The sequence below is a fragment of the Copadichromis virginalis genome, linkage group LG14 (assembly GCF_057382275.1).
Source record: "Copadichromis virginalis isolate Kocher_CV1m ecotype Utaka linkage group LG14, C_Virginalis_male_GT1.1, whole genome shotgun sequence".
NCBI classification, from domain to species: Eukaryota; Metazoa; Chordata; class Actinopteri; order Cichliformes; family Cichlidae; genus Copadichromis; species Copadichromis virginalis.
The window spans coordinates 30,084,649-30,112,452 of record NC_140631.1 but is presented as its reverse complement, the minus strand read 5'-3'; the positions used below and the strand labels follow the sequence as shown (position 1 = coordinate 30,112,452).

The window sequence follows — 27,804 nt, the reverse complement described above, 5'->3', positions numbered from 1 at the left end:
CAATCAACCTGACTTCTAAGTCTCTGAACTCTAAGGAAACACACACAGATATAAACAGCACGCAGAGTCGATTTGAGAGCAGAATGGTTTTGATATTATGAGGGAATATGGACATTTTCCGTCTTGACAGAATGTCAAGCCCATAGCCCGCTTTAAAGAGGAGATGGTTATTTTAGTTTAATGTATGAGCGCAAACAGCTGTAAACAGCTGACCTAGATTCAACTGAAGATTTCTTCAGTCCTCTTAATACACAATTAAAAGAATACAGCCGTAATTATAATCAAAAGAAAAATTCTGACCAGTAGGCTTTTCCCATATTATGGGACCGATACTGGTTCGCAGGCACTGCAGTGAGTGCAAACAGCAGAGTGTATGTGCTTAAAGTGGCAGAGACACAAAAAAGACCTTAAAAGATGCCTATGGGCCAGATTTATTAAGAATGATGCTGGTAAATCAGTTTATGCGCTAACGTCACTCACAAAAATCTCTGAGATCCCACAGCTTGCATGCAATCTTGTCAATACCCTTTCTTTCTAAATAATGACACAAATGATTTTTATGCCAAATGTCACTGTATAGCAATCAGACAAACTACTAAGTGGACAAGAAGTTTTATTTGTTGCTAATAGGTGTTTGTGGAAGTCTTTTCTCTAAGCTTATTTAAAAAGCCAAACTTCTGTTTCATAGGGTTACAACAGAATCCCTATGAGTGTCCCCAACACACACACACACACACACACACACACACACATATATATATATATATATATATATATACAAATTCCCAAAATGTAAAACTAGTTCTTTAACTTATTAAATGTCACAACTTTTACGAGCATCCACATGGGCCGAAGTATTATGATTTATCCTTAGAACTGCCAGTCACACCTTTAGCTGAATTTTAATACAGCGTTTGGTGTCGCTGTGGGAAAAGACCAGCTTTCCACTTCACATAAATGATCTTTCTTACGAAACTTCTCCATCCCCAACTCTTTTTACTTCAAGGCTGAGGATAAATTGGAATTCTAAAAGGAGGAAATCACAAGGGATGAGAGACATTCAGGAAGCCAGGCATGGTGAAATCTTCAGCTGCTAAGCTGTCTGTCTTCAAGCCTCCAGCCCGCTGCTCACATGGCTGCATCTGACAGCCCGACAGACTAAAACATTCGAATCTCCTCTGTCTGACGAGTGTTTGGAAATGGAGCATTTTTCCTAACTTTGATGTGTAGATGTTCTGTAAGCACTGTTTCCTCTTACTTCAGACTAAATGTCAGGCAAATCTATCGATGCTGAGGGCGGGCTGAATTGCTCTACCGGTACAAAAATGCAATAGATAGATACCCAACCCTGTGATTGCTGCCGTGGCTGGGGTAGAAAACTGACGTTTTTTTGTTAGTGGAAAATCAATACAGTACAGAGGAAGCGAGAGAAGCGCGGACTGCAGTCTTGCAGTAAAAAGGTAGATCGTCTTTAAAAAGTCAGGGCTATTTTTGAAGTGCTGAGTGGGGTGGGTGGTGGCATGAAGGGTAGGGATCAGTCTCAGCTTCTATTTGTCAAGGAGTGAGAGGGTGCTGCTGTAAACAGAGTTAACAGCACTGTATCCACGTCAGAATGGGCCTCCTGGGTATACACCACTTACACAGTACAGGGTTCTGTCTGCTGTGAAAACAGAGGGGCCAACACCTTGTTCAGATCACATCACAGGCTATGTCAGATAGGAAAGCTTTGAAAAGTAAATACTGAAGATCCAAAGTGACAAAGTTGGCAAACACATTGAGAAAAGACACATTTTAAGTCAGCTGAGTTTCACATGTGAGTAAAAAGAATATGGCTAAAGGAAAACGTTGTTGTAGTAAGAGTACAAAAAAATTTGAATTCAGTCTTTCCCCATTATAGAGTGAAACGGCACATCGTGGTTAATTCAGTAATCTAAAGCCTGGTGCACATTGCTTTTGGGTTTGTCGCCGATGGTTGGTCACCAGCAAACATCCCCGTGGTTTGCTAGTAGACTGGTTGTCTAGGTAACGCTCTTATGTATTTACTACCCAGTCATTTGTCAGTCCTGCACTCTCATTGGTGGTCAGTTTAAAAAATTGAATTCAGGGCTCCCTATTTCACATTGACTGCAGTTATTTCATCCATCATTGCTTGAAGTCACTGAATATCATTGACTTTACATGCGCTCTTACTGCTAGGCGCTTGCCGTGCATTCCTTTGAAGCTGATAGTTGTTTACTTGAGAATATTTCAGTCACCGGTTGAGAAAAGATTATCTCAGGTTACGCACACTTTCTGTCGCCAGCGGTTATTTTATTGTATATTGCATAAATTTTTTACACAACATCTTTTTTCCCATTTGCATTTGAACATGCAAACAATGGCACACATAAATCCAAAGCACCAACTTCATCAAAATCATAAAAAAACATATTGGGACCTTCTGATTTTCATGTTTTACCTGCTTTAAACCTGGCTTTTTATTGCACTTTTGCAAAACTTTGGAAGTGTTTTAGCTAGTATAGTTTTTAATTCCCTGAATCAGCTTAATTAGAAACCTTTTTTTTGTAGATTGTTGAGGGTTGAGCCAGAGTCCATGTTGTACCTTATGACTATTTCTCTTCCATTGAAAGTTTTCATTTTGTGAACAGTGCTGGGCTTGGAAGCAAGGGAGGCCGCCTGGTTTAGTTTCATGCTAAAGCTACCACACAGTCCAGACTTGAAGGTACATCGCCTTGAAGCTGGAGAAGGTTCTATGCTCTGGTTGCCTCGGTAACCCACTAAAATATTTACTACAAGTTCAAACGTCAGTTAACAGTGCTGTCGTGCTTTTATTGGATGTTGCTTCAGTCGCTCACCAGGAAGCTGAGATAAATGTATCTTGGGTCACGCCCGCTTCAAATCACCAGCGGTTATTTTGCTCGCGGCTGCTTGAAGTCACCAAATGTCATTCATTTCCTGTGATCTCAGCTCGCCGGATCGTTTGCAGCATGGACGCAGGTTTTCTCTTCGGATCAAGCACACCTTGCTGCTTTTTAACGTGAATGTGTGGTTATTTTACTTTTATTGCTTTAAAACCAGCGTATTGCATGGCTGTCAGAAATTTCGATTTTGCTACATTTTTTGAATTATGTCATGCTAAAATATCCACTATTGATGCATTACTACTAACAGGCTGCTCCTAACTCAGCCCTGAACAAGCAAAACCAAACTCTCTAAACAACTCCTCTTATTTTTAATATTAAGAAAAATGCAACACATTGCATCATCTCTGCATCCATCTGCAGATAACTGATTATTACATATCCGTATTATCCACATGCAAGCTGGGGCTAAACATGGTGGCAAAAGAGATATGATTCAGTTTTCCAACAGCTTGTCCCAAAGCGGCAGGATCTGACACTAAAATTTCACAAGCTGCACATCTGAATTATTGATTGTGTCTTTGCTACAGCAGGCACAAAAATAGATGTTTTTTAATGTTATAATTTCCATATAGCTGCAGGTCAAACTGGCAAACAAAATGATCCAGGATAGCAGAGAGATCTGTATAATTTTGCATTTTGCATCGAGTTAAAGAGGCAAAAAAACACACACACACAGCTGCAATGAAAACATCTCGTCTTAGATTTGAATGACACATAGAAATGATTGTGCTATAGGTCTCTTAACAGTCTTTAAAACCGGATAATTAACAAGACTGATAGGCCTAGACAAACCGATGCATTGAACCCGAATGGATTCCTGGAATCAAAAGTGCAATCATCAGAGTGAAAATATGCGCGCAAGTAAGTACAGTATTCATGGATAATCTTCTCTGTTTTGGTAGCAGCTGTGTGATGGAATAATCACACATTTCCTCTATTCATCAACTTTATTCATACTGAGTGATAACGATTCATGGGAATAGCCCAGATGAGCTCTGAGACCACACGGGCCCATTAAGCGCCCAAAGGAGCATCTCATAAACTGCAGTCCAGTGTCATTATTACGCTGTCACCATGCACATGCAATCCCCAGAAACACTTTAATCTATGTAATGAGACTGGCTATATTCAAGTTGCATCTGTTCACTGGTAATTCCTCAACAGTGGACCTAATGCCACATGGCGAAGGCCCACTAGTCCAAGTGAGCACAGTGAAGTGTAGAAAAGTGCTGTTTGTTCACACAAAAAGCTGTTAGTCACGAGCCTAAACAGTGAAACGCTTCAGCAGCTGCAACGTCTACTGTAGCCACTGTATAATAAAAAGGGGCGCTTCCAAGACAGTGAGTCACTGCCATTAGGCTTCTTTGCCGTGAAGATCCTGCATTAAAAGCCCACCGGGAAGAATTCCAGTGATTGCTGTATTATTTACAGGCTTTACATGATTCATATAAATAAAAGCAGAAAACTCTTTCACGTCCACATTTAGGACACTCAAGCTGAGGAGGTAAATCCTCGGCTTCTTCGGGAAGTCACGTCTTCATTTATTTCACAGCCTATTACCAGGTCAGCCAGAAGCTTTGTGCTTCTAAAGAGGTGAGAAAAGGGAAGGGCTAAATCTGACCTCGTTCTGACAACTCACCATCTTATCACAGCCGCTGAGGCAACATCAGAAGAACCAATTTCCTGCTGTAAGCACTCAGCACAGAGCCTGCTGCAGACATACTGTCTTGACTTGTGTTACGCTGTGATGAATGTGAGGTAAACACATTTTGTACCCTAACCTTAAAGCAGCTATAATCAATAATTTTATATTAACAGAGGATCAAATGTAAAAGTGGTTGCCCGACTCTGCGGTTCAATTTCGACTCTGCGGAGCTCTGCGACATCGTAGTTTTAATTTTACAGCGCACGGCTTTATTGTTTTTGTTCACTCTCACTGCTTTAGGACATCACTTTGGCCTCAACCGTCAGCTGAGTTTAGAAAAATCCCAGTGTTAAGTACTGTGCCGGCACCAGACAGCACACAGACACGGTTAAGACACAGGTAGTGATCATAGAAATGCATTTAACAGCCAGGTTATTCTTTCAGGAGCTGGTAGACCAAAAAACAAGCAAAGTAAAAACAGAATGATGCTCATGTTGCTCCCCGTCTGCACATCTGCTTAAATAAAAACAGACTTGCAATAAATCCCCCATTAAAAGGATGCAGCTTCACACATTAGGCACATTCATCTAAATCATTCTAAACTCCAGTTACATCTCTATAAAAGCAAAGATTGTTAGGGTTTACTAACATGAGATTACTTTTCTTTTTCTACATGTACATGTGGGGGCTTTTTTAATATACTTTACTGACTCTGTACTTTATGTGCTCTGTATATTTTATGAGTGTGTGGGAAGGCCTACATGTTCAATGCACTATTCAATTATTGTGAATGTTTTTTTCTGCTTTTCCTGCACAGCTCTGAACACCCAGTCGTTCTCGAGCCGCATAAAAGCCTCGGTGCGCGATGAGCCACTCGCCTGATGCTCAAACAGCAGAAGTACGATTCTGAGGGGAAAACACTGTGGATCAAGCTGAAATTGCAGGTCAATCTTCTCAATGAAATACGACTGAGAGGTACACATGTGCACAGCACATTTGCACTACAATCTGTTTGAAACCGGCTGTCAGAAATGGTCCCGCTCTCAGCCAAAAGCTCATAATAAGGTCTGCAGCAGTGCAGGAAAATCTATATCCTGCGCAATCATAGAAATGTTTACCGAATGATTATAGTTATGCAGGACCCTTGGAGCTAAACATTGCAATGTTTCTGTACTAATATATCATTACTATAGCCATGAGCCACAAGATCGGGGGCTGACTTGACAGGTTGATCGAAGACGTCTTTACCGAAACAAGGTGAAACAACTAAAACGAGGAAAAAATGAGATGTTTTGTTATCTTTTTTTGTCTTTATAGAATTACTGTGGCGTGTGGGGGAAGATTTATTTCAATGCAGAATTAAAGGAGAGGAAATAAGCAGAATCCACCTATCAACAACTCTAAAGTTCATTAATGACCATCTGAGAGGGGACAGTTGGGTTTATATGAGCAAAAACCTGAAGTTCAAGATAGATACATCACAATCAAGTGTGGATTATATCTAGATGTCAATGAAAAGAGTCTTAGAGGTGCTAGTAGGTAAATATATCTTAACCTATATTAACTATGATTTTGGCACCATTCACTGTTTGGTATGCACTCGAATTCGGTTCATATTACATACAGATAAACATGTGTGCTCGTCCCGCGGGGTGTTCTTCAATTTGACCGCTGTATGTAGCGTGAAATTATGTTGTCAACATTGTTTCTGCTGCAGTGTCAACAATAAAAAGTCTCAGATTCAGCGTGCTTGGCAGTTGATAAGATTTTGATCCTCACTTATCCCAGGAGGCATCCAAGTCCACATTAATTCAGAGGTTTTAGACTAAATCCATCATGGATAAAACTTATTACTCACAATGTTTCTGTATTTGTCTGCTCTCTGTAGCCGCATTACTTTATTTTAGCCAGACCTACAGTTGTCTTACCAGTGTATTCTGGATCCACATGAGGAGGGTAGAAGCGGAAGTTGATGAAGAAGGGAATAGACACTCCAAACCTGAACCACTCCACCACATAGGGGGGCTGCTGGCCGTCCAGGGGAGGGGACACGTCACACCCCAGGATCACGCTCTCTCCAGCGCGCGCCGTCACAAACCGGGGCTCCTCTCTCACTCCGTGGGCACCTGGAAGGAGAGGGAAGACGTTTTGTGGGCAAACACGTCATTTTCATGTTCATCGCAGCACAGCTGGTGCGTGACATGCAGGAGAACAAGAAACAGGAAAATCTTCATGCGCTGAAATCCTGCAGACTAAGCAGGAAAATCCCATTTCATTCAAGACTAATTTACAAACAATAATTGGGGTGGCGATTCAACGCGATCGACTAAACTAATGGATTAAAAGTACATTTTATTCAAAGAGCGCTGTACTGTACAGTGAGGTGGTAGTGCACCGGTGACCGCGCACATGTGAAAACCCCTCATCCTATCGGCCTATCGTCATCTGTCACCTGCATCTGTTGGTTGAGTGTTTTGCGGCTGTGCCATACTGTACAATAAATGAGCTGCCAAGGGGTTCCATTGATCATAGCTGGCTGTTGCTCAGATGAGCTTTACTATGAGCACCACCAGGCTTGGCGTTTAGCCATGAATGTCCAGGCACGCTGCCGAGCGTTGACCTATCAGATGACTCAAAGGTCGGCATACCTGCCTCAGCAGAACGCTCACTCTGGGAATGGATTTTCTCCAGCTGCCACCCCTGCCTTTCATTGAGCTGGCTGTATCTCCACCGTCAGAGCAAGCATGACCACCCGCCCTCACCCAGGGGGAAAATCGCTTCAGGGATCAAGAGACATGCTGACGTTTCACTCCAGAGAAACACCAGCTGAATAACTTAACACTTTCATTAGCAGTAACGTTCGCATCATCAGGGATCATTTTTACTGAAGAACAAATATGTGACGACTTGGAGGTATTTTGGGCTCAAGCAGAGCTGCTGTTACACGCCGGGCGGGAGTGGGTGGCCATGCGTGTATGTTATGATGTTGGACCACCTTGTCACAATTGAAAATATGAACACATGCCTTTCACCTGTGCATTAAAAAAAACAAAAAACAAATCTCTTCGCCCAGTTCCTCTACCAAAAATATTTTTTTTAAAAATGAAGCTTTGACTCCACCCCTACAGGCCATATGCACCACTTAGTGATTGTGTTTACCAGCTTAATCTGCATTATCCTTTGACAGAGTTAATCCACTTTATTCGTTTCAGCCGGCACAGATTCTAGACTGAAACAGAGCAGATTTAATCAAATTACACTTTTTAAAGTGGAGATATGGTCTGCCAGTTACAGCCTTCAGTGCTGGAATCTGCTTTGCTACTGTGCCTCTTTAGTCACAAGGAAAAGCAGGCATACTGTGCAACACTAAGCTCTAATGAGCAGCATAAACCAACTGAAACAAGTGTGCATGACTGCCTATAACCATTCAAACATGGCCTATAACATAAAACTGGGGTGATGCAATTTTTAAAAACCTATAAAAGAAGTTATATAGGTAAGAAATAGCATAAGCACACCACTTTGTACCAGCTAGATCATGTTAGTAATAAAACATTATTCACTAAAATAAGTAAACTGTAGCATGTCAAAATGGACAAAGATTGCTAAGACTGAACACTGAAGGGAGCTAATGGTTGAAAAGTGCTTCTGTGGGCATAAAACCACCCTGCAAGTGATACAAGCCTTTTAATGAGCTTCTGTAGAAACCTGTCCAGTCCATATCAGCGCAACAAAATCAGAAATCTGCTATACTAATCCTTTCAGGCTCGCCAAAAGTCTGGAATTCACACCTGAACATGCTCCATTGCAGGCTCATTTATAACACTTTCACAACGATTATAATAACCCCCTCAACGCCCATCAGGTGATTGTGCTGGGGCATATCACACAACATTCAGCTGTTAAATTCTATTTAAAAAAGGATGAAAGAGTAATTCTAGTTCAGTGAATCCCAGAGTGCCTTAAAGCTCTCGGTTCAAAAAATGTAGAAAATAGACATACTGGCATTCTTGAAAACTGTTTGTCACCAAAACACTAAGAGCTGGACTGGTCCAGAAAATGCAGCCAAATACACTTTTTTTTAACCATATTTCTTGTACTGCTATAATTATTGGAGGGTGAATTATGATCATTATTTTCAGATCCATTTTTTTTTTCCCTTGGACTCTACTAGAGCAGCTTGGTGTGATTCACTGTTTAAAATAATTTTACACATAAAACATTGTCCGAAAGAAGCTGCTTTAGCTACCTGATTGGCTGCCCCTCACAAGCAGAAGACTTTAACAATAGATTGGGGCTTTCTATACTCACAGCCAGAGCTGTGTGCCTTAGACAGCCGTACAAAACAAGTGGCCTCTCTATGGCATCATACAAACTCGAGAGTAGAATTAAATTGTGTGTGTCCACAGGTTGACCTTTTGGGATTAGTTGCACATGCACTGACTTGATAAATGTTTAATCCTGCACACACCATTGGAACAGTAAAGGTCCTTATAATCCATGTTAGTAGATGGATTGTGTTACCTCCAAACAAAGACAGGCTAGTAGTTTCCTTGTGTTCCCAATCTAAACGGGTTAGTGACAATAGTGGCTGGACTACCAGAAGGACACTAACTTATCCATGAGGTCAAAAAAAGCGCAGAACAACATCTGAAGAACTTCAGTCCTCACTTGCCTTAGCTAAGGTCTGTGTTCATGACTCAATAATAAGAAAGAGACTCTGCAAGTTACTCTGCAACCACTACTGATCAAAACCCCCCACAAAGGCTTATTAACATTTACCAGAAAACATCTTGATTTGATTTGATTTTCTCAAGACTCTGGGTAAAATATTCTGTGAACTGCTTAGACCTAAGTTTAACTTTTTGGAAAGTTTGAGCCTCCTTACATAAAACTAATACAATACCAACAGTCAAACATGATGGTGGTAGTGTGTTGGTGATGGCTTTGGTGTTTTAGGACCTGTATGACTTGATATAGTTTTGAAGGAATCGTGAATTCTACTCTTAAACAGAAAATTGTGAAGGAGAAGATTTGACCATCTTTTTGTGCCCTAAATTTCAGGTGGACCCTTGTTACGCAGAAGAACTGAAACACATCAGCAAGTTCAAAACTAAATGAAGCTTTCAGAGCGGCCTAATCAAAGCAGAGACTTTGGTGCTTTGGCATGCCCTTAAACAGGCCGTCCATGCTTAAAAACCCCTTAATATAGCTGAATTTTGCAGAGAGGAATGGGCCAAAATTCCTCTAGTGATGTTAAAGACTCATGCCAGTTATGAATGCTTGACTGCAATTCTTACTGCCAAGAGTGGCACAACCAGTTATTAGTGTGAAATTACTTTTTCATAAAAGGCTAGGCAGGTTTGGATAACTTTTTTCCCTTAATCAATGTAATCGTTGTCTAAAAACTGCATTTTGTATTTACTCAGGTTATCTTTGTCTAATAGTAAATTTTCTTAGATGACGAACGATAAAAGTGTAACAAACCTAGCCAAAGACTTAACTTTGGGTGATCATAAAATAATATTTTGCTTTCTTTTTGGGGGGGTGAACGCAGTGAGTGTTTCGGGTGTAAAACAGTGTCCAGCATTTGTACTTCGAGGCTTTCAGAGGAAAAAAAACACAAGTTCCTATCCATAATGAAGCACAGTGGATACATTGTTTGGTTTGAGTAAGTAGAGTCACTTGACATAAAGCACACACTCAAACCCGGTGGAACAGCAGTGCATGCTGCTGAAATCCATTGTTTTCTCTGCAGACAGTTGAGGTTGCAGGAGTTTAGCAGCTCAGATTTCTAACTCACATTATTTTTGGATCTATGTGGCAGAGAGAGCATGCCTTGGACACAGAATAGGCTTTCAGGGCTTGAGATAATATATGGCAGGGCCAATAATTCTCAAGTTCTTTTATGAGATCCTCATGAGGGAACAATCAGCACAGGCTTGGTCACCACTTTCATTTCCTTAATGGAGACACAGCGACCCGATAGGGTTTATATAGGGGCTTATTCAGGGGAAATATTTATGCGCTCAACAACTCATAAATGTGATACAAGGGTCCATGCTTAAGATCTTTCAAATAAAGAGTGCTGTAGATATAAAGGAATCAATGCAGTTAGGATGGTTGCAACTAGTTATTGCTTTGGCATTGTAAATGTCAGCTGAACCCAAGTTGTACAGTGAAACTATTCAAAGAGGTAGAAATCTGTTGAGTAAGATCTGCATAAATCAGACACCTAATAAATCCTGCAGACTATTATGTTTTACGTTTCTGTCCTCAGCCTGAAGTGGATTTACTGCTAAGATCATGAATTTCTGAAGGGTAACAATTCAGTTACCTGTCAAGATATATCCGCTATACGGGCAGTAGTTGAGGAACAAAAGCAAAATACAGAGGGAGTAAGTCGGAGTATGAACTAGATACTAGTTTTGACTTTGACTTTTCTATATCCTCAAATCATTTTGTCAATGAATCATTTGGGTAACAAAATGTTAGAAGATATTGAAATATGCCCGTTTGGACATTTCCAACATTTATTTTTTTTTCCCCAAACCTCAAGCCAACAGCAACAAAATCCAGTTGACTGAATCAACCTCTTTGTGTCTTGTAACCCCTTAAAGAGACAATTAACACCAAAATCAAACACAAGTTCTTCCTCTGGCCAGTAGTTCAACAACAAAAAAAGGATTCATTCATTTATTTTTCCAAATTTCACTCGCCAAAAAAGACAACATGCAGGTAGCTAACAATATAGCTCAGGTGAGTAGTTATGCCAATAATTGTAGCTTTTTTTCATAAGCACAAGACTCTCATTATTGGTAAATGCAAACATTTCCTCCTGCAGAGGGACACAGTCAGTGGTTCTGATGTGGTATGAAGAAAATAGTATAGTATGAAAATGTTCATAACGAGGCTTGAGGATTTTTTTACACTGTCGCTGTATCTATTGCACTTTTAGCAGCACAAGGTGAGTACCATATATATATATATATATATATATATATATATATATATATATGTGTGTGTGTGTGTATGTATATATACACACCCCCAGGTTATTATCTTAAAATTTTGCATTATTAAGTCGCAATTTTGAGATATATAATGAATATTGACCCAAAACTTTGACTTATGGATAGCAAAAAATATCTTTTCAATGCTGGAAACAAGCTTTCACATGATTCAGCAATGTAATAAACACCATAAATCAATAAAATAGCGGCTGTTGGTCAACCAGACCAGCACGTGAATCATCGCAACAGAACAGCAGTGGCACGCAGGGTCAAATCTGCCACAGATTTAAACTCAAAGCGTTTTTCAAATGGCAGTGGGTTAAAATGGCTCTTCACACAAAAAGAACACTACAGTGTACTTTCAGTAATGGTCCCAGATTTGTAACGTGAATAGCCTCTCAAGGCAATTTTGGGCAACAATCAGGCAGAGAGGAGTTGCGAAAATGTTTTGATAGTAATAAGGCCCAATAACACAAAATATGAAAATAAAGGGAGTTCAGTGAGAGACAATTTTTGATTAACTCTGCTCAGATTTCTGATCTAGGCTGCCTAAACCTTGTTTTTGAAACTGGAGCAATATTTCAGGCAGTAAAACTAAAATCTAATACTTACCTCGTGCTTGGATTTGATTCAGCACATGAGCGAGGATAACCATTGCTCACTGCAGTCAGAGATTTTGTAAGGGATACATCAAACGTTAAAATGCTGTGTGGGTGGGTGGGTGCATGTGTGCGTGCTTCTCAGTGATGGGGAGATGAATGGCGCTTTATGCTGGACAGAGCTCCTGATGTGGAGGATGTAATGGAATATAGACTGGACAGAGGCTGGAGAGAGAATCTCAAGGACATGCAGCCACTGGGCTGGAGGGGCCACTGACAGGGCGGTAATTGAATGCCAGCCTGCATGTGCTGAAGGTCACATCAGCAAATAGCCTGAGTCTGTGTGTGCCTATACATATCTGTGTTACTGCGCTAATCTGGGCCTGCACAATTAAAACATGCAGCACCTAAACTACAACAGAATACAAACTATTCCACTCAAGGAAAGATGCAGCAGAAAGTAAAAAAAAAAACTTTTTTTTAAAGAATTAACAAAAATACTTTAAAACTTCAATGGATTATAATTAGTGTCAGTATAATAATGAGTAACATAAACTACATTTAAGTTGTTTATTTAAAACCTTATTTGAGAGGAATTTCAAAAATGCACAGATAAACAGAGTGTAGGTGTATGGGTTGTGTATAGAAAAGCCTATAATCTGATGTGTAAAAGAGGATTTAATCAGACTTTGTTAATTGATTACCAAAGGTCAGATATAGTATATGGATTAAGGCCTTTATCTCAGAAGAATAACACAAGTCAGAATAGGAAATAACTATTTAGGAAATATTTGCTGAAAATAAAACACTACTATATATTGTAAATAATAATGTAAAAATATAATAAAATAATGACATTGATGGAAACAAAGAATGTATTACAGAGAAATGTGCAACATGGGAACAAATTATTTGGAAATTATTATAAAGAAACAGGAAACTTTGGTCCAAAATATTATACTGTATTAGCAAAGAAAAAGCAAGGCGTTTATTTGTAGTTAGCATGCTATATTTATCTATATAGCTGCCTACACTACAATTATAACTATAGCAGTGCATATAAGAGTATAATTATATTAGCAGCTTTCATTGTCACAAAGTCTAATTTAAAAAGTAAGGAAGAGCACCGGTAAGTCACTAACATTTTATGACTGGTAGCAATGCACTGAATTAAGGATCCAAAACTCTTAATGTAATAGACTGGTACGACCCGAGTTCATCACTACACACATGCAGTATTAGCTCGACAGTCATAATTTCATGGGTACTGACATATGTTTTGGTATCAAAAGTGAAAGCGAAAGGAAAAATGGAAGATGGGGTGGGGGATTCGGGGTAATCAGTGATTTGAAAGTTAGCTTTAGCAGAACACAGATCAAGGGTTAAAACAGGGATGGAAGGAAGTGTAGTAAAAACGAAAAACAAAACAGGAAAGGACAATGGCTTTACAAGATGACCGTGTGAGTCATGAGATGAGATGGAAATGCTCTAAAATCAAAAAATGTCATTGTGTGATGTCTGTGAAGGTTCATTGTGTGATTTAAAAAGTTGTGTTGGACTGAGTTAATTTTTGCCAGTAATATCTAAAACTTCCAAGTTACTGTGGAATAAACTAAAGGTTGTGTGTGCAAGACCTTTAAATCCTATATGGTACAAACATTTCAAATAAAGATGTGTGTCATGAAACGAACTTGTGAATTATTGGCAGTTTTTCTTGCTAGTTTTTGCTTCAGTTATTGTACCACTTAAACCATGAATACTCAAAGTTTCATATTGAGTAAATGTAGAAAAGAATTTATGCATCAAACCAGGGCAGAAAGATGTGTGTTTGGGTTCAGAGTTGAACAATCTTCTATAAGTGGTGCAAATTTAGCAAAAAAAACTTATTTCTATTGTGTGCCAAGATTTGCTGTTTTATGTTTCAAAATCCAAGTTTCTGTGTATTGTGTTACCATCTTGGTGTTATATAGTTTTATATAGTTTTGACCACTCTGAAAAAATAACTGTGCAAAGCAATAACATATCTTTTGTTGTTGACTACTTTCCTGAAGTCTTTTTTGTTAACTGTATCTCCTGGCGATTCTGTTGGTGATTTTAGTCTGTCTTTATGGGTTGGATGGGGACACTGACACAATGTACAGGTTCATTTTCATTGAAATCTGAGTCGATGTTGGATGATTCATGCTAGCAACTAGAGCTGGGCGATATGAGATTTTTTCATATCACGATATGTTTTTTTCATTTCAGGCGATAACGATATCTATCACGATATAAGCCAAATAACTATATTTGTAAGATTTAAATGTGCCGTTGCTCACAAGTAAAATGTGAAATAATCAGCAGCTTGTTTTTATTTAAATATTTATTTCCCATAATAAGTTCAACAGGGTAGATGTACTTAAGGAACATGAGACTTTTTCAGATAAATAAAGGCAAATATTACAAACTACACAAAAGGCAGCCGCTAAAGCGTTTAAGTTTCAAAATAGAACAAATGAAACAGACTACTAAATTGTCAATTCCACTTAGAAACAAAATATTAGTTTGTTTTACAGAAGAACAGACAAAATTGACTAACTTTTGTCAATATCAAATAAACTGAGAACTAAAAGGAAATTCTCAATCTCTCCTTGTTGTATAGCTTAGCTTTTCAAACAGTTTTAACAGTTACTTTAGTCTGACAAAAGCCGAATGACGAATTAGCGCTTCCAGTCAGAGACTGAGGCTACGTCCACGCGTACACGGGTATTTTTGAAAACTGAGATTTTCCATTTTCGTTTTAAAAAATAATCCCGTCCACACATAAAGGCAGAAATGAAGGAAAACGCTGCTATGAACATGCCAAAGCAGCAGGTGGCGCTAGATTCCTAACCGTGCAGAAATGTTGGCCAATCAGAAGTCTAGAAGCCTCGGTGGGAAAAAGTAAACAAAGCTGGGGCATAGAAGCAGAACCGAGTCGTATGTGTGGACGGACAGTAACTGTGTGTATATGTAAGCATTTAAACACTGCAGAGAGTAGAATTAACAGTAACAGTATTGTAGAAATTCATTTCACCAAAACAATAACGTGGCGCAGTGTGACGCATGCACCAGTTTATTGTATTTCCAGACTTGCTTTCGGCACAATTTACAGTGCACGCTACTCTGTTTTTTGTCAGACTTGAAATAGCCGAAATACCTTCACACTACGGAACTTCTATGGCTCTTCCGTTCGACAATCTCTCCGGCGTTGGAACCATCATCTGTTTTCTCTTCGGTCACGCTCGGTTGATTTTTCTAGTCGGCACACTCATTTCCTCCATTACGCGCTGGCTCCATTACCCGCTGGCTGCTCCCAAACAAACACACGTGCGGCTTGGCACTTGTGCTGTACGTAACAAGTCACGCGACATGACGCTGCGGCTGTGATTGGTTCGGCTCTGTGCTACTTAATTTGGATTGGCTGACCTTTTTTTTTTTTTTTTAAGAGGACAAGAGCGGCGAAGTCTATCGCGATAGTTTAATTTCTCTATCGAGTAAAAGTTATATCGCGATACATATCGTTATCGTTCTATCGCCCAGCTCTACTAGCAACCACTGCACTTTTTTTGGCCTTCAAACATTGAGTACAGATTAGTTTATAGTCTCTCTGCAAGCGGCTGAATAAGTCAGCTGTGTTGCTTGGATATGATTTGTTCGTGGTTAATATCACTTTCACTAAATCCAAAGCAGTTCCTAATAACGAATGATAATCCGCTTCGAAGGACAAACTCTTAACCTTCTACGGTGCCAGAAATTTGAATTGTTTGGTGTAGTTGTCTTTTAACATGTTGGTGTCTCTCCAGACTCGACTTCAAGCTGAGGGGTGCAGGGACCAGCTGTGATTGGCACATACAGACATGTTGTCAGGCAGTGATTTATGGAACGCTTGCTTTGCGTTCTGTCGGCAGAGCACGCATTTTCAGTATCACTCAATCAGTTTCATTTAATTGTGTCAAGCTATTGCGACTCATTGTGATTACATTTCAAGTGATTGTGGAACCCCAAGAACTGCACACAGAAAATCCTGGATTTAGACGAACCTGTAGTTTCCACATTGTTCTACGCACTTTGGTTCTTCAGTGAAGTGTAGGGATGTCCCGATGCCAGAAATGTAGTAGAAGTAATGCCACTCAATAAACAATTTGATACCATAATTAAGAAATAAAGATTATCGTTTAAATAACTGACATGGTGGACTGCTTATTTCAAAATTTAACATTATATTTTGTTGAATGGACACAGATTAAAATGTTAAGATGGTTTGGATGCCATTTTTACCACATCATGTCTCCATGCTTTCCTATGTGCTGTACTCTCTTAAGCCTTTGATCATTTAATTTCAAAGATTCATACTCTGTTTACTGTATACCATCCTGCTAATAAACTCCACTGCATAAAACATCTAAAACAGAATTTTGAATTTCTTCCTTTCTTCTACCAACTTTTCCACCTCAGATGGGAATAAAAACGTCTCTGTCAGTTAAATATCTGTGAGCTTTTTAAGTTCCTGCTTGTTTTTTTGATTTTGGGGAAATCTAAAAAGGCACATAAATTAAAGCTGCACCTTGTGTCTACTCTGTTCTTCGGTACAGGAACAATCTGATATAGATCTCTTCATTATTTAGTCCTCTTTAATGTCTAGGTTCCCTTCCACTGACAAGCAATGCTCAGTCAGGGATGCGATAGATGTGCTGACACCTGAACGTGCAGCAAGAGGAGAAAGAAGATGGATGTGTGAAATGAGCTTGGCTTGCCAAAGGCACAAAGGGCAAACCAACATCACTGGGCGCTGCTCTGGCAGAGCTGCACATTATAGGGGATCTCTGGCAGTAGCTGTAAGCCAGAGAAACCATTCAGTCATTTTTAAAGTCTCTCACAGTAATTTTTAGATGATTTATAAATGTTTAAAAAAAAAACACTGCAGCTAATAACACATATTAGAGAGTTCACATGGCTTGTCTAATTAAAGCTGCGCACAAGACTGCATCAGTAAACCATATGTAACCACGACACACAGCTTCTATATTCCATATGAGCTGCTCGTACATCAACTGCACATATCGTCCTATCCTCTCATTCACTCGCTCCCTCTCTCACAAGCTTGCTTCCTCTTTCACTGACTGTCACACTCAAGCTGCAGTTCAGCACGATGTAAGTGTGGAATCCACATCTATCGCTGGACATATGCATATGCATGTGAATGTTTCTCCTGAATACACACATTTAAGATGTAAGACATGTGACTAACTCTTAGGAGGAGTATGTCTTGTAAATGACCTAGAAGGATAGGAACTGTTGTATTATCATCATTCAGTATCTGCAGTTGTGTTCCTGCCTTACTTTGTTCCGTAAACTACAGTTAAACTGTGTTTCAGTCCTTTTCATACATATTAACACATACAATTTGTCAAATCTCATTTGATAACAATAAGAAAACAGTATTTGTTTTGTTAAAATGCACACCAGTTAGCCACAAATTTCAAACTATCGACAGCCAAAGTGAATGCCACTGATCACCTCTTCACAATGCAATGTTCTACTGTGAGACTTTAGTTTGCTATTTATATGGGGACTACTTTACTGCTGATCTAACCTAGCAGACCAGCACAACCCTCATTGTTAAAGCACTCCCTGATGGCAACAGCCTCCCCAAACAGGGCAGTGGATGTAGCTACAGGGCTTGATTAGCACAAAAACACAATCTGACTGAACATCTGCAGGATCCATAGAGACCCCACTGTGCAACCCACAGAACCCAAAGGATCCACTGCCAACATCCCAGTGCCAAGACGCCCCACTCCCAGAAGTCCATGGTGGTGCTACCACTGGGATCTGCTCAATATTATGCACTGATCTATATAATAAACATTCAAAAAACAAATATGGTAAGTTATTTATAAAGGAACCTGCACATTCATTAACATGAAGTTCATCGTGCAAATATGCCAGATTCAACCATACAAGCTCATTTTTAGCTGTAGTACCAAGTTAAGTTGCAAAAGCATGTAAGCTTAGACACAAAGAGACAGAAACATGAATGATAAAAGGAAACCATAACCATATAAACACAAGAATGCAATCAATAAAACACAGGCAGTAAAAACAGAGACTTTCAGTGACAGCACTTTAGATTATGACAGCATGTTTGAGTATCCAGCAAGAGTTAAGAGATGCATCTACTATATCAGGTATGTCCTGCTCAGTAAGAAAACACTGACTGCCCAAAATGCCCCCTTTTTTTGCAACCCACCCTAAATAATGAAGCGCTTTACAAGCGGCGTTCTGTTCTGTCTCATACTCCTTTACCGTATCTGTGCAATCCTATTTATGTTACATCAGATGGACAAGATATGTTGATATAACGCAGTGTCGTCCACCACCACAGCTCTACTAACACCCTCAGCATAAAGTAGAGTTATCACCTTTCTGATAATGTCAACAAAACCTGAAAATGAAGAAGCTTTTGTAGATGCAGAATTTATGGGAGAGCCGCTGCGTTGGTTCAGAATTGATCGGACAAATGCTGCTAATAGGATTCTCACTGACTGTATATGGCATATAGATTATCTGTAAAATGATGCCTGAACTACTGAAGAGTGACTATAGAGACTGTTGAACAAAGTCTGTCAGAGAAACAAACAGGTCAGCCTGCAGCTGGGATGCTTCTTCAGTGGGGACTTTAAGGGTTCAGTATTGTAAGACCTAATCAAATAAATTAAACCTAATTTGACCTCAACTAAAGGAAACAATGAAAACTGATTTCTGTTATATGTAGTTCACTGTGTATAATCAAGTAACTGACCATGTTCATGAAGAGGACTCCGTTCTGCCTCCTTTAATGAAGCGCCTTGGTGTTATCTGCTCAGTCCAGCCCAGTCTGTCTGGATCTTTATCTACAACTCCCAACACCGAAAGCTAACATGGTCAGGGACTTGTCTTCGCATTCAGCGCCTGCTACTCGAACATATACGGCTGATTCTGATCAGAATATGGTTTTTTTTTTATCAGTCACTGAACTCAGTCCAAAAAGTCCTCATGAATAAATGACAACAACCTTCTAAGTCATGCCCAATCCAAGGTTAACATATATTTTAACATAGTATTTGCCTGTACTTTCTGAAACAGGAAAAGCATCCATCCCTGAGACTTTTCATATCAATATACGAACACCACAGTGTATCCAGTTTCCTCATTATTTGTATTGTTCAACAAAAACCCCAATGTTTTTTCCTTTGATTCTAAAATAAAGACATCATCAGAGATCTTTGTGGAAAAGCAACAGACCTCAAGTTCTCTCACTGGTTGTTTCACTGTTAAAGGCTTCAACAAACAACAATTAACATTAACATTTAAACTGTTAATCAACCAATTACTTACCTCATCAAACATAATAAACAGTGCAAAACATTTTAATTTTATATTTTCAAATATAACATAGGTTTTCCAAAAAAAATGTTCATTTCTAAAAAGCAAAACTAGAAGTGAATAAGAAATTAACTCATACATTTTATTGCTAATAGTTTGAGGATTTCTTCATCATAAGTCATCAGATCAGTAACAGAATAGGAGCATTTGCATGTAAAATATATGAAATATGGATAAAATAAACCGGGCTTTCTGTTATCCATTGTATGCAAATGCTCGACTACTCCGCCTAGGCTGCACTGTCGAGTTCAGATCCACTGAGCGCAGCGCAAGCTAGCAAGACAGAAGCTAAGCTCATTGCAACATGGCAACTGCCTCAGTGCTACCCGAAATTGAACCTCCCCCACCCTCATTCAGATCTGGCGTTTGGAACTATCTTCTATCTATCCTGATGGTAAGCGCGTCATGGACAAAAGCAAAACAGTATGTCGGATGTGCCACGCAATGCTCAATTGGTGGGAACTAGTGCGTTAGCGCAGTTTGCTTGTTAACGTGTTGACGCTGTCCAGCCCCACGCACGGGGCGATCCGTGGTAACTCGTTAACGGAGATTTGCCGCGTTATGGCGTTAATGTCATTTTAACGAGATTAACGCTGACAGCACTAGTGGGAACAGAACGAATATGACTGCACATTTACGCCGACATCATCCTAGTGCAAAGACAAGTGAAAGCAGACAAAAACAACAAGCACGCATGCTACAAACTTTACCCGAGTCATTTAGACAGCCGTTAGCACATGATTCTCCTTATGGGGACCTGATATGTTTAATATGCTGCTGAGAATATAGCCCAGAAGAAGCATATAGTATAGCTTTTATTTTAGAAAGAGCCATTTCTCTGTAATAAACTCTCTTTTCCAAAGATGAGTGATTTCTCGATCAGATAGATGTATTTTTAAATTATTTTGTTGTTTCAGCAACATTAAATTTAAAAACTGTACTTTTGAGTTAAAATATATATTTATAATTTTAATAAATGACAAATTAAAAGGCATGAACATTTTTTTGCATCGAAAAAATATCGAACCGTGACACCAAAGTATCGAACCGAACCAGCCAAAGCAGAGCGAGAGCAGCATGTCAGCCTAGGATCATGATTTAGTATCTAAAAACAAAGCTTTGTCAACAACCTCCAAAAAAGCACAAAACTTTGCAAAATATGCAAAAAATAAAATATGCCCACTAAAGGTGAAAGCAAAAGCTTGAGAGGATATCTGGTGAAAAAATGCTAACGCTAAGCTAGCTAAGAACCCAGAGTGAAAGCTGAGTGAATGCCGACCCAAACAACCAGACCCTTAACTTCAACAGGTAACAAGCAGATGAGCAGTCGGGCTACCTGTTCACGTTTCGAAAGCAGAAACATTCGCTTTTTTGTGCCGGTTTACATTCTTATCAATTCCCATCCCCAGCTCCTGAAGACTTACAATGTTGTTACTTTAGTTACCGTTAAACCAAAGTAACTAAGGTACTGTGAAGGAAAAACACTTCTGAAACACGTTATATTACCATTTGCTTCCATTTGACTAATGGAAAATGCATTTCCTTACACGAATAAATGTTTCTGTCTGTAAGATGCACGCATCAGTGAAACACTGTTCAGTATTTTTTCTATATTGTCAGAAATAGCGCTATCACAAGTTTGCTTGAAATATCATGATAGAATTTTGAAGCTGTATCACCCACACCTAACTGAATTAGTGACCCACTTATTGTTCATTTCCTCTCAGTTTAAATCCCTGATTAATCTTTAAGTACATTTTTTGATCGACTGCCTTTTTAATCAAATTCACATTTTATTTACTTTTTAGCCACATGTGAAGAAATGCCGACTTGACAACTTGTACATATCACTAAACCTGACATACTGAGGCACATTATATTATTCTTATCACTGCAAGCAGTGAACTGCTACATGCTTCGAGAGAGATGAGGATCTAAAGGCTGCAGGTGTCAGTCCATCCAACGAGAACCACATATTCTGAAAAACTGGCTTTCCCAGAATGCTGCAGGCTTTGTTTGGAGACTCCGCTGGGACTGGACTGGCTGAAGGAGGAGTAGAGAAGGGAGGGGGCATCAGCAGAAAGAGCTGGCACATGCCCAGTACTGAAAGTCTGCCATCCACAGCTTGAGCACGGCCCCTCTCCTAAGCTTACTAAGCTTTACTCTCACGACAGCGAGCGACAACGTAAGGCGCAGAGAAAAACTGAGAGAGTGAGAGAAAGAGTTTGTACAGTATGTCTGCAGAAAAACGATTGGTTGGACAGAATCAGGAGGGGATCACTGCAGAACTGTTTGGCAGACATATAAAGCAAAGTCACACTGGACAAATATTTCAAGTTTAAACTGATATGAAATGAATAATAAGTGATTAATCAATGCTTCTTAATTCTTAACTGAGAACCCAAAACTGAAAAAAGGTTTATGTACTTATAACTTTATGCTCAACTTGACAAGAGGAAAGAAAAATCAAGGACTTCACATGACTTGAACTAGCCAGTTTGTGTGGGCCAGAAGCTACTGTCTCTATTACCAATCAACTTAATTCAGTCAGGCGATTAAATAATGGAAAGCTTCTTATTCTGAGAAACTAAACTGTTGGGCTCATAGTATCAACAAATATAATGAAAACCTAAAAAGAAGTGATGGGAGAAAAAAACCTTTAACCACGTTATGAGTGCTGATGTTTCATAGTTTGCCCACTACAACTTCCCCGTTGGCCACATATGTGTTTGGAGGGCCACAAACACAGGAGCAGCTGATCTGATCAGAGTCACTGAGAGAGTGTAAACTATTAAATAAATAACTACACACAACAAATGTTAGCGAAATCTGTTTATGTTTTGTGTGTCTGAAAGAAGTTTGCTGCATGTTTTTATTATGATGTACATGTGATATATCAGCCGGGTCACGTGACAGTTTGTGAAACAGTCACAAAAAATGAATCCAATTTTTTGTGTTCATGCACACGAGCTGTTATGAGTATGAATTTGTAAGCAAAGCATTTAAATAGGAAATGTATTTCATGTCAAAAACATGGCGTTTTTTGTAGAGAAAGCAGGAAGTTGTCACTGTGGCAACCAGGAAAAAAGACACGGCAGCCAGTATTTTAACCTACATCATGATAATTTTGTAAATCTAACTCAGTAGTTTCTAATAAAGTAACTTAATTGAAATTTATAATGCATTTAAAAAACAAAACTGAAGCTGTGACATGTATGAGTTGTATTTGGGCCTCTGGTATGCAAGTCAAGATGACTTATTTCTCTTCCACCCCGTTCCACCCTAAGTAGCTGGATTTTTTTGCTCCCTTTTAATCAGTACATTTCAAAAGTCATGTTCAGGGGCACAAAGAAAAAATGGAAAATTCATGTCCTCCAGCACGAATCAATAGATAGAAGGTCATGACTATATTATGAACTGCTGTGAGTCCAGACTGTATACATATGTATTTATTTATGTTCTTAACTCATTTTATGATGTGAATTATTGGCCTCTTGGCTAAGTGCAGTTTCCAAACTATATTTTCCCTGGAGGATAGTAAAGACTATCGAATCCAAACTACTGACAACAAAGAAAATCTGAAATCTTTAATTAAATTGGCTTTTGGGTCCAGTGAGGCCATGGTGTCAACGCCAAAGAGCTCTAATGCAGATGCACTGGCACCCAGTCCCTAAAGTAATTTTGGTTATTCCAGCTTGTTTTCCCCCAGTGAACTGTGTGCTCATTAAGTGCAGATTGTCTGACACAGAAGTCAGACAATCATGGAAATTGGATGCATAAAATATCAAAATCAGGTTTCAACAAATCAAAACCAGAAAAAAACAATTCAACAGTCATTATCTGATTTTGCATGTGTGTGTGCAGGTGTTTGTCACATTCATTAAGTAAAAACAGTTTTAATTCTCAATTAAAAGTGAAGAAAAAAATCAAACATGGATCATATTAAATCTCTAATCACATTAAACCATAAATTAAATCTAAACCAAATTTAACTCTTTATTTGTTGTGTTTTTAGTCATTTTAAATAAATTGTGAAACTATCACCAGATTAGCCTTGCTTACCTAAACCTAATTTTTGACTGCTGTTCACAAAGATTAGATCTTATAGAAAAATCACAGTTCCTATTCAGTCAACACATAAAACATCATTAAACCCAACTGTAGAGGAAGTTTAAAGAAAGAAGCCACAGTGGATGTCAGACAAATTAAAACTCTGCTGTCAAAACAGTATTTCAACCATATCACGAACTGCAGCCTCACTTAATGTCCCAGACAGTTCTAGCATCCAGACAAAAACCGAAGGCAGACCCATTTATCTGAACGACAATCTGAATCAGGACCCACAGACGCAGTAGGAGGGTTTTCAGACGGTGCCTCGGTGCTTCAGGGAGCCCTCAGATATGTGAGTGACATTTCTGACACCTTCATAAATCCCATCTGCATCTGTATATCCAGCTCATTTAAGAGCAAGCATGCCAAGCCATGGCTCATGAGGGAGTTCCGGATCCAGTGAAACATCAAGGAGGTGGTTCACAAGAAGACAAATACAGATGAATACCATCTGGCCAAAAGCCAGCTCGACAAACTCTTAAAAAACAGAGAGTCCCAGCAGAGGACCAGGGAGGAGATCAGTAAGCCATCAGTGACTCTGAAAATAGTCCTTCAAGTGTACCACTTCCCAACAATGGCCAATGACAATTAATTACTTCTGTATTGCCGTCAGTGTCCCTCACGCTTCACCTTCATTGGTTGCCAAGTCACTGTTGACTTTGCTGAGCTAACCTCAGCTGTCCCTCACCATATGCCGTCTCCCCAATGGACACTTGGCAAAAATAAAAAATAAGAAATGTCTAGTTCCTGTGACTGATTGTTCACCGAATCAGAAAAATATGTTGAAACTGTTGATTACATTTGGTGAAGAGGTTATAAAGAGGACGCTGAAGCTTAACTATAAATAATGTCTCTGTTTGCTTTTGGAGACACAGAAACAACAAGTAACAGTCCTTAAATCCTACTAAACACCTTCTTTCTGTGGTGTGTCGCTACTTGGGGCAAAAGAAAAAGAGTAACAAATGTTGGAAATAATCAGTAACAAATGAGTAGTTACCGTTGTGTGTGGCTCAGTTAATGGTGCAGGTTAATGAGGACTTGAGGGGAGCTACTAATTAAAAAACAAGAATGACTACAAACTGATGATTACCTAGTGGTTCACTAATATGCTACTTTTTGAGATAGCCGTTAGATGATCAAATAAGATAGATCATAAAATATTAGTTTGCATGATAATTGAATGAGTTTGAAGTCTTATCAGAAACTTTCCTACACTTTACAATAATTCCATTCAATGATTCTTGATTCTTCTTGAGTCTTCTTGATTTTTTTTGTTTTATTCACATAGTGCAAAAATCACAAGAGTAGCCTCAAGGTGCTTTATATTGTAAGGTAAGGACCCTACAATAATACAGAGAAAAGCCCAACAATCAAACAACCACCTATGAATATACACTTGGTAACAGTGGGAAGGGAAAAGTTCCCTTTTAACAGGAAGAGACCTCCTGCAGAATACTTTGAGGAGTGGTTTTACAACTCTTGAAAATGACAATACAAAGTAATCCTTACCTAAATGACAGCAGTAGACTCAATTAACGAATTATGGGACTACTTTCTTATAACTCAGTGCTGCTTTACTCGAGAGTCCTGGTCACACTCCAGGAATCACGTCTCTTTCAGATGGAAATCCAAATTTTTGCCAAGAACTGTTTAAGACTTATCAACCCATGAAGGATCAGAACCTATTCAGAAGGGTTTCTAAACTACTCATTGTAATTTTATAAGCTCTGTGCATGCCTCACAGTGTATTACAGCAAACACGTTTGCAGATGATGCCTCGTCTACATCTCAAAATGCACTTTAAGTCCCTATAAAGGAGGCGTAAAGCCTGTGCAAAACCCTGTTGTACCATTAACACAACTTAGTGTTTTAAGACAATTCTAGTCCAAAAATCAGTTTTATTGTCACTGCAGGTGTATCAGTATATTATATTTTGATTTTCTTTCTGAGGCTATCCTGTATGTCTATCCTGTATGTGTTCAATTAGAACTTTCTTTCCTAAAATTCTTATCTTGTAGCGTTTATCCAAATATCTAAATGTGATTTATTTTAATACATTATCAAATATTAACATACAATCTCATCTGAAAGTTACACTGTGTAAAATCTTACCTCTATATGTTTTTATCCCTCCCAATTTAGGTGCACAATCCTAGCTACAGTAGCCACTGTAGGACAAAAAACTCTGGTCACCATTCATCTATAGTGAGTGTAGGCTGTCAGTCTGCTGTTTACCCTGTCAATATGTGTCTACAACCATTTCTGGTGGAGGAGGCTGTAAAACTTAAAAGGAGTCCAATACGAGTTGATGAGTCAGTGAAGCTCACTTCTCTCAAATGACAGTCATACTGAGGTGCTGAGGCTGAGAACTTTTCTGTCAGTTAGTGCTGCTGCTTTTGTGGTATTAGCTGCTGTTAGCCTCCGTTAGCCTCCGTTTGCTGCTCTTAGCCTCTGTTACAACATTCATTAAAGTGGATTTAACATCGTTGGACTTGGACACTTAGTGAATGAATTCTCATACAATGTGAGAATGTAATCAAACTATCTCAACCAGTATATTCAAGAAGGCGGGGGATCACAGCCACTACATCAAACCAATGTCTGCTCCTATGCATTTTTAATTGATTAAGTCTAGGTTTATGAGAATTTAATTTATTTTTGGAAGACACAATCCCACAGTCAATGTATATTAATAAGTAAAAAAAAAGAATATTTTTCCCCATTAAATAACCTGAAAAACAACTGAATGTAGCTTAAAAAAATTAATTATATAAATTTGATAGTATACGAAAGAATAATAATTATATCTCATTACACAAAACATTCTCCATTTATGCAATAAAATATATATGTGCAACTATTTCTGAGACAAGTCACCAGACATCATGAATTTAAGTTTGAAACATGTCATCATTTTGCTGCAGGCTCACGGTCATTTATTAATCCCTAACACTGAGCAAAGTGCACATACAACAAAAACCCAGCCATGGAAAATGAGCCAAGTCTCAGCTCATCTGAGATCCAACTTTGATTCTCTTTCTTTGGAGCAAGTAAGTTTCTGGCCATTTGTTTTGTCCATTGGAATATAAAAATTGGACCTGAAGCCTCCATACATGGAAGCAATGATCAAGAATAAATGACATAATCTGCAGTGGCAAATCCATCAAACTTTATGAAAAATATAACATTTTAATAGCAGGGTAGTTGTTTCACCTTGCCTACAGTGCATATGCTAAGCTAGGCTAAATAGCGGCAGGGTGTAGATTCTCAATTAATGGACACACATGAAAGTAGTAATGTTCTTCCAAATAATTAGCTGCCAGAGTAAATACTGATGTTAATGTTTTAGCAGTATGCTACATTTTCAACTATTTTCAACTGTACCTATACTGATACTTAACACGTCGTTTCTTGTTCTCTATTAACCAAAAATTACATCAAAACACTTCGTTTATTGCCAGAAATCCTTAAACTCTGAGCACAGGTCAGTGTGCGCTGTAGTTCACGAACAGTCAAGAAAAGGCACAGTTGGTGTTTTCATGCTTTGTCAGTGATTTTTCGTGGTAGCAGGCTACAATCAGATGGTATATTTAGGGTCCCTGTAATATTTGAAGTAGACCGCCTCTCATTTGTAGTCACTAATAGCCTATGTCGTGATTTGTGATTCTCTCATGCAGCCTGTGAGGCTTAAATCACCTTCTGTGCAGTGACTATATCAGACAACACCTTTGAATCGATATGATTAAGATCCCCATCTATGTAAGGCAGATGATGAGTGTTTAAAAAAAACCCTCTGAGCGGTTTCTCTTCCTAAATCAAACTCGTTTCACTACATTGGCTCAAGATTTCATATTGGGCTTATCTTGGCCTTGGCTGACATCACAGGAGGAGTCAGACCTGTGAGCAGACCAGTTTTGACTGGGTATGTGGGGGTCATTGGGATAAGTACTAGGGGACAACTTGGCAGATGTCTCCCTCCTCTGGACACAAGTGGAAAAGCAAGGTTAAGTAAGTACATGGGTCAATACAGAGTGCTGGTAAAAATAAATAAATAAATATGAACAAAA

The 27,804-nt window shown here is 38.9% G+C and overlaps 1 protein-coding gene across 3 annotated transcripts in view; it reads right to left on the bottom strand.

Moving 5' to 3' along the window:
* Nucleotides 1-27,804, bottom strand: part of igsf9ba (immunoglobulin superfamily, member 9Ba) — a 71,509-nt gene that overhangs the window by 42,655 nt on the left and 1,050 nt on the right. For all 3 annotated transcript variants that reach the window (XM_085430375.1, XM_085430376.1, XM_085430377.1), the window contains exon 2: nucleotides 6,498-6,695. In XM_085430375.1, the coding sequence (XP_085286501.1) occupies nucleotides 6,498-6,695 (198 nt within the window). The remainder of the gene's footprint in view (nucleotides 1-6,497; nucleotides 6,696-27,804) is intronic.